General features: G+C 36.5%; 1 protein-coding gene across 1 annotated transcript; it reads left to right on the top strand.

Annotated features, from left to right (window-relative positions):
- Positions 1-2406: 2406 nt before the first annotated feature.
- LOC104102384 (tRNase Z TRZ3, mitochondrial-like) lies at positions 2407-8379 on the top strand. Its single transcript, XM_009610087.4, has 12 exons — positions 2407-2915; positions 3741-3830; positions 4217-4261; positions 4389-4443; positions 4601-4644; positions 4751-5245; positions 5321-5589; positions 5701-5848; positions 5962-6012; positions 6240-6643; positions 6737-7373; positions 7989-8379. The coding sequence occupies exons 1-12, from the start codon at positions 2430-2432 to the stop codon at positions 8301-8303; spliced, it is 3039 nt and encodes a 1012-aa protein (XP_009608382.2). The 5' UTR covers positions 2407-2429; the 3' UTR covers positions 8304-8379.
- Positions 8380-10559: the final 2180 nt, after the last annotated feature.

Below are 10559 nucleotides of genomic sequence, written 5' to 3'. Positions count from 1 at the left end.
AAAAGCTCAGGGGAAGAAGTTGATCACCTTATGTTGCATTGCCCTATGTCCTCTGCTCTATGGAGGGCAATCCTGAATCTTTTTGGTGTTCAATGGGTGATGCCAAGCACTATAAAGGAAATGTTACATAGCTGGGGCGGTTTTCGGAGAAGAAGAAAGCAGAAGGCGTGGAAGTTCGCCCTGTTAGCTCTCATGTGGGTGGTATGGGGGGGAGAGAAATAGGAGAGCTTTTGAGGAGATTGAGTCTCCTTTTTCACATCTTAAGAATAGTCTTTTTTCTTTGATTGCTTTTTGGTGCACTCATTTAGCCCCTACTTGTATAGAAGATTGGGCGTTTTTTGTAGAGAATCATATTCTGATGTAAATTCTCTACGTTTTTGGTATACTTCGTGTATACGGAAGTTCTCTCCCTTTTGATTAATACAATTTACCTTATCAAAAAAAAAAACAAAGCAAAGTAACTGTTGAACCATATTTATTGCTATACTAAAGGTTTTTCTCGTGGCAAAGAAATTGAATGAACTATAGAAGCACATAAGAATTTCTTTTACGTACTAGCACTACTATAACTAAAGATACAAATTCAGTTGTTTAATTCTCTATAATAATATAAAGACATATACTTCATATTTAACGTGCATCAAGATTGCAATTAACAAATAACAAATAGGTAGACGAATAAGTACAGAGTACTATTAATAACTCAACCTTAAAAATTCAAATTCTACAATAAAGGATCAATGCTGACCATCATTACTGAAATTGAAACAACAAGATTACGCTAAATAACTTGTTGATAAACCTATAAGATTGTTAGAGCCAACTCTGACAGGGCTAGATCTATTCTTGCTTTTACTGATATATATCTAATTCATAAGAAATGCAACAAAATAAGTTAAGATATATTAGTACTCAGTGAAGGCCTGATTGGGTAACAATAGTAAGTCTTAATGAAAAGATAAGTTTAGACAGTTCATACATTACTAAAAGTTTCCCCTGACTGTTTTCTCTATTGGTTCCTTTTGGAAGCATATGGAGTCCGTTCGAAAGATTATTTCAATTCCTTGCTGAGAATCAAATAAGCTCTATCTACTACGAACCGAAGCTAAAAAAAAAAAACTTGATATAGCATTGCGAGTGTTCAGTGAGTGACAACTTGAATTTACAAAGAAATTCCCATGAGACTGTAAAATAGTTCACAATTTGATCAACGAGAGATTGTTTTATCAGACCAAAGAATCGAAAAACAAGTAGAGGGAGGGAAGACTAAAAGTCTTTCCCATTAACAAGTTCCTCAACCAAGTGGCTTCAACACACAACAACTTGAGTAACTCTGATTTTCTTATTGTTATTAAATCCACTGAGGGAAAAATAGAGCAGCTTCCTTGTATAGTCCTTTATATATTTCTATCAAAAAAAGATAATAAGTACTTCTAATAAAGATACTTTTCAATTAAATCAGACACACAAATATGAAGAAGGAGATGAAATATGAAGCCCAAAACAATAGCCTATAACAAACGAGCAGAGAGACACAAGAGGAGTAGCAGAAAAGCAGAACAAAAAAAACCCAGGAGGATACCCGAGCAAAACAAAGTATGTTCCCTAAAATCTTATTAACTACTACTCCATAAACATTTTATTTCTACTTTAATGTATTAGTTTCGGTCTGCCATGCGGGTTCTTCTAATTTATATAAATAGAGTTATAATCTTTGTTTCTTCGTAATCCGTTGACTTTGCTCATCAAACAGTCACCTTCAGTTAACACGGTAGTTTTTATCCCTTTAACTTTTGTAACTGCTAATTAGTAAACATCAGACAACTGAAAAATTCAACAAGTTGTCTAATCTAATCTTAAAATTAAAGATCAAACAAAGTAATAACCTGTGAGCAAACGAGCACAGAGACGAAAAGGTGAACAATGGAGAAGCGGAGCGAGAAATATCGACAGAAAACACAAGCAGAACAAAGTATAATCCAGAATTTATTCAACTATTATAGCTAAACAGTTCAATAAACTGTCAAATATAACCTTAAAAGTAAAGATCAGGTTTGCCAAAAACAAGGGCATCGAAGTAATCTATGAAACGCATGTGTTGGCAAGGTACGAAAACAACTCAAAGCAGCAAAATCAAGAGGAGCTTGATGTTACACGTCTGAGAAGAGAAAGAGTCGCGTACCCTAGAGAGAAAGAGAGCTTGAACGGAATAGTCTAAAATAAAATATGCTGAGAAGAAAAATTATAGGCGTTCAGCAGTCTATCTAAAATATGTTGAAAAGACTAAAATACCCCTAGACGAGCAAGGCCTCCTTATTCTCGCGCTTCTAAATAAGTAGAAAATGTGAACTAAGGACAGGGAAGAAAAGAGCCCCAATAAGCCGGGCGACCCGACGCCAATCAGTAACAAATGCAAATGGCAAGTGCGCATGGGCGGGGTTTTATGTAGCGGAGCTTTAGTCAACCGGCTTTCTAAAACCCTGGGGCTCTATATGCAAACACTACAAATAATAAAAATGCCCCAAATCACAAACCTTCGCCTCCTAATCTCCTCCGCCAATCACCCCCGAATTCTCTCACCCTTAACCCCTAAACCTCCTCCCTCTCTTTCTCACCTCTTCAGACTCAAACAACCCAAATCACACACTCACAACCCCCATTTCCTCTTTGCTGCATTCTCTTCTTCATATTCAAGAAAACCGAGAAACATCGAACAGCCCAGTTCGTTAAGAAGGCGGAGCAGTTCGAAGGTAGATAATAAAGGGAAGATGACAATGGAAGAGAAGGGTCCAACTGCTGAGTCTGCTGGATTTAATAAAAGAAGGGCTGAGGGTAAGGATAAGAACGATGGGAAGAAGAACCTTCAACTCAAAGTCCGCAAACTTAACCCTGTTAATACAATCTCATACGTCCAGGTACTTAATTAGTTGCTAAACGAAAGCATCTTGTGTCATCAATATCGATTTATATGCTATCTATTTTAATATTTGTTCTTCTATAATCCTGATTCCTACGAGTTGTAGGATAAGATAAGAGGATAGTGTTTTGATGATATTTAATATGCTAAAGATTGACAACAATGAATATGTGTTGATTGAGGTAAGTGATATGGAGTAGGAGTAAGTTACCCGGCACCTCTGCTAGTGGGAGACTGGGAGGTAGCATTTAGTCGAGGTACATGCAAGTTGGTCCGGACACCATCATTATCAAAGAAAAAAGTAGGAATGGAGTAGGAGTGAGGATATTGATTGAAAAATTACTTCTTCCTATTAGCGAAGGAAGTCAATTTTGCCCCTTTTGATAGGAAATATTTTCCTTGGAGAAAACATTTTCCACAATTTAACACCAAAATATGCTTTCTTCAAGTAAAACATTGTAACAAAGGAGATTCCGGTTCAGTATTAAAACAAACAATATAACACACTCATTTAACTCAACATGATCGTTACGTTAATTATAGAAAGTAGCTTAACATCCTATTTATAAGCATTTTTGGTTGGTTTAGAGTCACAGACTTGATAATCTAATTTTGCATAAATGGATTCTAAAGCTCCTATGATTTAGTCAGATACTTGTGTCTATAAAGAATTATCTGATTGGATTTGCTTCTTATTTCCCAATACATGCCTAAATTTGTGATTATGTTAATATAATAACTTGATATTATTCCTCCCTCATCTCCTCATGAAGAGGAAATAGAATAATCATTAACCTCTTTTCTTTCTTTAAATTTCTCGCAGATACTTGGGACCGGCATGGATACACAAGATACAGCACCCTCAGTTCTTCTATTCTTTGATAAACAGAGGTTTATTTTTAATGCTGGAGAAGTAAGTATTTTGTAGTTGTGGAATTCAAAACCATTCAGTGTGGCACTTGGTTCCTCCGTTGTTTCTGTTTGATTGAAATGTTAGGGCCCTCCTCTTCCGGGAAGCAGAATACTAATCTGACTTGAAAGACGAGTTTCCTTATTACTAGTATTTAATTTCTTACAAAGATTTCTTTCAAAAATTTTAAATCCTACTTATTCTCATGACTAAATGACTGGATTTTCTTTTCACAATGTTTTGGGCTGAATGTTTTATATCCATATGCATTTGTTGCTCCTTTTTTGGTTCTTATTTTCTTTGTGAAGAGGTTTTAGGATAGCGCGTAATAAACAGAAAGTACACGAAGACTTATTTCGTTGCACCTAAAATTGTTCTTTCTGCTCCAGGGATTGCAACGCTTCTGCACAGAGCACAAAATTAAGCTGTCAAAGGTATGGAGATGCATAATTATTTTGTTCTAAATCAGGTTTATACTTCCCAACTGTTCTTTTCTGGGCATGATGTTGATCGTGTAGAGAAAGATAAATATAAGCTTTTCTTTTCTTTCTTCTTTCCCAGATTGATCACATATTTCTATCACGAGTCTGTTCGGAAACTGCTGGTGGACTGCCAGGTTTGTTACTACATAGTTTTTTAAGAGTGAAATGAAGCCTATTAGCCTATTGAGTGCCTAGATCAATCAATGCTGGAAATATAGAAGTGCTGGTTTAATGATTGCCAGAGATTGATTAAGAACTACTCCTAAATATGTTTTATCCTTTTACTTGAAGGTCTTTTATTGACTTTGGCTGGCATGGGAGAAGAAGGGATGTCAGTGAGTATCATACTTCCTTGGTTTACTTATAATATATTGATCAAATAATTAGCTAAAAATAAATGGTGTTTATAAATTGATGCCAATTACATTTTTTAATTACAAGGTCAATTTATGGGGTCCTTCGGATCTCAAGTACTTGGTCGATGCAATGAAATCATTCATTCCAAATGCCGCCATGGTCCATGCGCGTAGTTTTGGCCCAACTGTTGGATCGGTTGATGTTAGTAGTGCTGCTTCAGGGACGAGTGATGATCTCTATGTTCCTATTAACGATGAGGTTGTCAAAATATCTGCTGTTTTGTTGCGGCCACGTTACTCAAAAGTGTCTGACACGACAAAGGAAGGATCCTCTGAGCTGGATGATCCACTAGTCGCTGTCAATCATTTGGCAGAAACCCTTTCAGTGCGGAGGATGCATTCCACAGCTGAATTTGCATTAAAGCCTGGGGATCTTTCGGTGGTATATATTTGTGAGTTGCCTGAAATTAAGGGAAAATTTGATCCCAAAAAGGCTGCTGCTCTTGGGTTGAGGCCTGGCCCGAAATACCGTGAATTGCAACTTGGGAATTCAGTACAGTCAGATCGCCAAGATATCATGGTAAGTTAAGGGATTATTTTTTGCTGTTACTTTACTTGGTACTTATCTCGTTTGCTTTCAATGAGCATCGCGCAGGTTCATCCCAGTGATGTATTGGGGCCTTCTGTTCCTGGCCCTATTGTACTCGTTGTTGACTGCCCTACACCATCTCATCTGCAAGAATTGTCGTCTATACATTCTCTCACTCCATATTACTCATATCCATCCAAACAATCCAAGGAAATGTGCAAAAAAGTTGATTGTGTGATACACCTTAGTCCTGCTTCAGTAACATGTACAACTGAATATCAGCAATGGATGTCAAGATTTGGTGAGGCGCAGCACATCATGGCAGGACATCAGCCGTGAGTAACCTTATAATGTTCTCATCTTTTCAGGCTGATATACAGCTTTGTGCTGTTATTTTTATTTCCTGCTTATACCAACTAAGATGATTTTTCTTCTACAAATCGCAGGAAGAATATTGAAATTCCAATTCTGAAGTCGAGTGCAAGAATAGCCTCAAGACTGAATTATTTGTGCCCTCAATTCTTTCCTGCGCCTGGTTTTTGGTCCCTTCCACAGTTGAAGCGCTTATCCTCAGTCTCTAAGATCCCAAGTGAGGTACATTATATTGGAATTATGTTTGAATAAAATATAAGTTTACTTTGGACAGTGATTTAATCTTGGGTGTGCTTGTTCAATTGAGAAATTACCATTATCAATTTTTTTTGCAGTTCTCTCTTCCAGCTTCATGTCAAGTTATAACGGCAGAGAACCTCCTCAAGGTGAGAAAGTTCATATAATTTGATCCAGTTGCTTCTGGCGCATAATTAGAACCTAGAAACTGTATGCCAATTTTACTTATAAAAAATTTGTATGCCAACTTTTGGTTTCATTTTGTTAGGAATGCGTTTGAACTTTTCTGCAAAATTACTGCAAGTCACCTCATACATTGTTTGACTTTGATGCTGGGTTGGACATCATTCAAACTGAACTTCTTTTTGTGGAACAGTTTCATCTTCGTCCATATGCGCAGCTTGGGTTAGACAGATCTGGTATTCCTGAAATTACTTCTCGGTCAAAAATCATAGAAGAGTTAATATCAGAAATTCCTGAAATCTTAGATGCTTCTGAACACATTGCCCAGATGTTGCATGGCATCAATGTTACAAATGGAGGCAGTGCGACTATCCAGGCTAACAGAGTTATGATCGAAGAGCCCTGGTTGCATGAAACTGCATTACCTAGTTGTTTGGAAGGTGTAACAAGAGAGGATGTTGAGATTGTTCTTCTCGGAACTGGTTCATCTCAGCCTTCAAAATATCGGAATGTTAGTTCTATTTTTGTCAATCTTTTCTCGAAGGGAAGTATTCTGTTAGATTGTGGTGAAGGAACATTGGGACAGCTCAAAAGAAGGTATTGTATAAGTTCATAAACATCAACTTTCTATTTACATATGATTTTTGTCTAACCTCAGTTGAGGGGGATAATGTGCTTCTTGTTGAACAGATTTGGTATTGAAGGTGCTGATGAAGCCGTAAAAGGTTTAAGGTGTATTTGGATCTCTCATATTCATGCTGATCATCATACTGGTCTTGCAAGAATACTTGCTCTCCGACGCGATTTGCTCAATGGAACTCCTCATGAACCTTTAATTGTTGTGGGCCCACGGCAGCTTAAGAGATTCCTTGATGCATACCAAAAACTTGAGGATCTAGATATGCAGTTCCTCGATTGTAGGCATACTACCGAAGTTTCATTAAAGACTTTTGAGTCAAATGGAGACAAGGATGTGAGTGAGAGTGCATGTGTACCAAGTGACCAAAAGAATGGTTCTACCTTATTTGCTAAAGGGAGCCGTATGGAGAGTTATTGGAAGAGGCCAGGCAGTGCGGTTGATGCAGCGGCTGCATTCCCATTGCTGAAGACATTAAAGGAAATTCTCAGAGAAGCAGGATTGGAGGCATTGATTAGCTTTCCTGTTATTCATTGTCCACAAGCATATGGCGCTGTCTTGAAGGCTGCTGATAGGACTAATAGCACTGGGAAGAAGATACCAGGATGGAAAATTGTATACTCTGGCGACACTAGGCCTTGTCCAGAACTAGTTGAAGCATCGTGTGGTGCAACGGTTCTCATACATGAGGCAAGTTTGTATAGTGTCATTTTGGTTTTTCCCTTTGATTACAAGTATTTTTCCCAAATTCCGTTATTTGTTTATTTTTGGCTGTCCCAGATTATTGTTTACGTACCTAATATTAGTATTTTACCACATACTATACTGTACTCTAACGCTTATCATGAGAATTTTAGTTGCCACATGTTCCCATTTTAGCATTATACAAGATCTCAAACTTTCGTTTTACCTACTATCATGCAAAGTCAAACAGCATATTGATTTTCTGTGTTATTTTGTACTATGGATGCGGCTCTCTAAGTGTTGAACAGTTACTGGATCACTGAGTATTCATTCAATAGATAGCTTGTTTCTCTGAATATTTTTCCTTCTTGAACTGCAATTGTCCTCATAGCTCATGATGTCGTCAGTGCGAGTTTTATGTTATGCTTTCTACAAACTTAATTTCGCTCGTCTTTTTTCTGCCTTTTTCCCGCTACATGTGTTCTTCTGTTGCTGTTTATGGAGTCACCTTCTGGTGGCTGACCTCGTCTTAAGTTGGATCTGGTTTCTCTATCTTCTTTTCTTCACTTGCTTTCAACTTGAAGAAAATTTATAGTTTATTATTTCGGGTGTTTACTGCAGGCTACCTTTGAAGATGGCATGGTGGAGGAAGCCATAGCAAGAAATCATAGCACAACACAGGAAGCCATCGAAGTAGGGGACTCTGCTGGAGCATATCGTATCGTCCTCACTCACTTCAGTCAAAGATACCCTAAAATTCCGGTTTTTGATGAAACACACATGCACAAAACATGCATTGCTTTTGATATGATGAGTGTTAACTTAGCAGACCTACCCATGCTTCCAAGAGTTCTTCCATATCTTAAACTGCTATTTCGTGATGAAATGATAGCTGATGAATCTGATGATATCGATGTTGCTACAGCAGCTATTTGAATTATTGAATAACACTCACCATGGTAAATATTCTTTTTAAGCATTTAATGCATCAAAGTGGATCTGTTGATTTTTAGTACTGTACAATTTATATTGACCTCCCTTGGAGCTCATCATAGTCAACCAATATTTGTTCTACTTCTCTTAATTATGGTGACTGCTGAAGGAGGAGAAACTTATGCAATGGTTCTAAAAAGAAAAAGCCAATAGCTATGGATATCCAGGGAGAGGAAAAGGAAAAACTACAAGCTCTGTTGATTTTGGTTGTATTAAAATGTTTATGATCTTGTATTAATTCTGCGGAAGCCCCTTTTTCCCACATTTTTGCAAACCTTTTGACTTGTGTAAATTTAGGTAGAAAGTTATGATCAAAATGCAAAAGATTTTTTTCAGATGACTTGTATAAAATTCGAAAGTCACTTTCTCCATTTAGCAAGATCAGTATGTTACAGCTGCTTTTGAGTGCAGTACTACTACTTCACTGCGGATTTTCAATGTGTCTCGAGCTTGGACTTCTTCAATCGTTTCACTGTATAAGCTGTTCGGAAGAATAAGGAGAAGGAATCTGTCCTCAAAGAAAATCATACTCTCAAGAAGTGTTCTGACATACTTATATAGGAATTGTACATGAAAATTGCATGGGCTAGCTAGTTTTCCGATTGGTAATAAAAAAAGTCAGTGTTTGCAAAGTCATTAAAAAATAATCACTATTTTATGTAGAGATAAAATCTTAGACAACATAATATGCTAGATTATGGGCTCATATGTAAAAAATTTGAACTTAGCATATTATGTTGGAAGGATTTTTAAAAATATTTTTTATTCAGATTTATCTTTACCTGAAAAAATGGTTAAATTTCGATTACTTTTAAAACTATGGCTATTTTTCAGGTACAAGTTGTAAATCGAAGTTATTTCTATTTTTTGGCAATGATTAATAATCCATTACTCAAACTTTTTCTTTTTATCACCATGTTTTAATTTAACTTACAAAGTAATATTTCAAATATTGTCACATTGTACTAATTTTGATTTTGATTTCAAGAGAAACTTTAGAAGAGATTATGATAAAATTATAATTCGAATAAAAGAAAGGTGAATCGCTGGTGTAACCCTTGGTAATTACTTAAATATTATTTTAATAATAATGATATATAAAAGAAAGGCCAAATACATCGATAACCCCTAAAGTTGAGACTATTTTTCATTTTACTCTTTAGTCCGTTCCATTTAAACACTTTAACTAACCCTTTAATGTGCCACTTAAACACTAAAATCCTGACCCATATTAAAACAAAAGCGTGTGTGTGCAAGCGTTGTCCATGTGTAATTTCAGTCCAATAAATATACGCCATGTGGATCTGTTGTCCACGTAACTTACCTAGGTACCGGGTTGACCCGTCACAAAGTTATTATACCTAAGAACTAATAACCCATCCCTATTTTTTACCTTCATCAGTCCGTAAAAGAAAGAAAACCCTAATCCGACGATTTTTCATCGGCTGAATCGCTTGTTCATACTCCCAAATCATCGGCTTCCATTCGTTTGTCTTCCTTTTGATTCTGGTAAGCAACACTTGTTGTTTATCCTCAGTTATTTGTTGTTTATTTTGGGTGCATGTTAGTAATTTGGGTTTTAAAATGCCAGACCGAAATTTTGAGTTTTTTCTCTTCTTTTTTGATGAATCCTTCTAACTTGCCTTTGTTTTATCTTGCTTCGTCTTTGTCAATGTAGGGTAAAGTATGTCTAGGGACACCTTTATTCTTGTACGCTTTCATCATGGTAGAACCTTTACCGATCCCCCAGACGCAAAATATGTCACCAATATAGAGGTGAACGAATTTTCTATTGATCATGACCACTTTTCCCTTTTGAATTTGGTTATTATATAAGGGGGCTGGGGTACCACACTATTGAGTTTTTTTTTTATGTCTTTAACCCTAATACTAAAGAATTTGTGTTGGTGGAAAATGACGAACAATTATATAATATTGGTTGCCACTGTACTGATGTGGAATTAAATGTGTATGTTTTACATGTTATTGATGAGGTTGTTAAGACAGTTGTCCCAGCTGGCTATTTATGTGGGCCAGAAATTACTCAAGATAGTAGTGACTCATTACATAAGTCATCTAGGGAAACTAGTAAAGGTGGTCCGGATAATATAAATACAGAACAACCTCTTGAAGAGCCTCTACTTGAAGAGTCACAGGTTGGTGTTTCTGCTGAAGGTTTTTCTGCTGAAGAACCAACTG

This window comes from Nicotiana tomentosiformis, chromosome 3 (assembly GCF_000390325.3).
Source record: "Nicotiana tomentosiformis chromosome 3, ASM39032v3, whole genome shotgun sequence".
In the NCBI taxonomy this organism is placed as follows: Eukaryota; Viridiplantae; Streptophyta; class Magnoliopsida; order Solanales; family Solanaceae; genus Nicotiana; species Nicotiana tomentosiformis.
The sequence above is the reverse complement of the archived record's forward strand: the minus strand, read 5'-3'. Positions and strand labels throughout refer to the sequence as shown.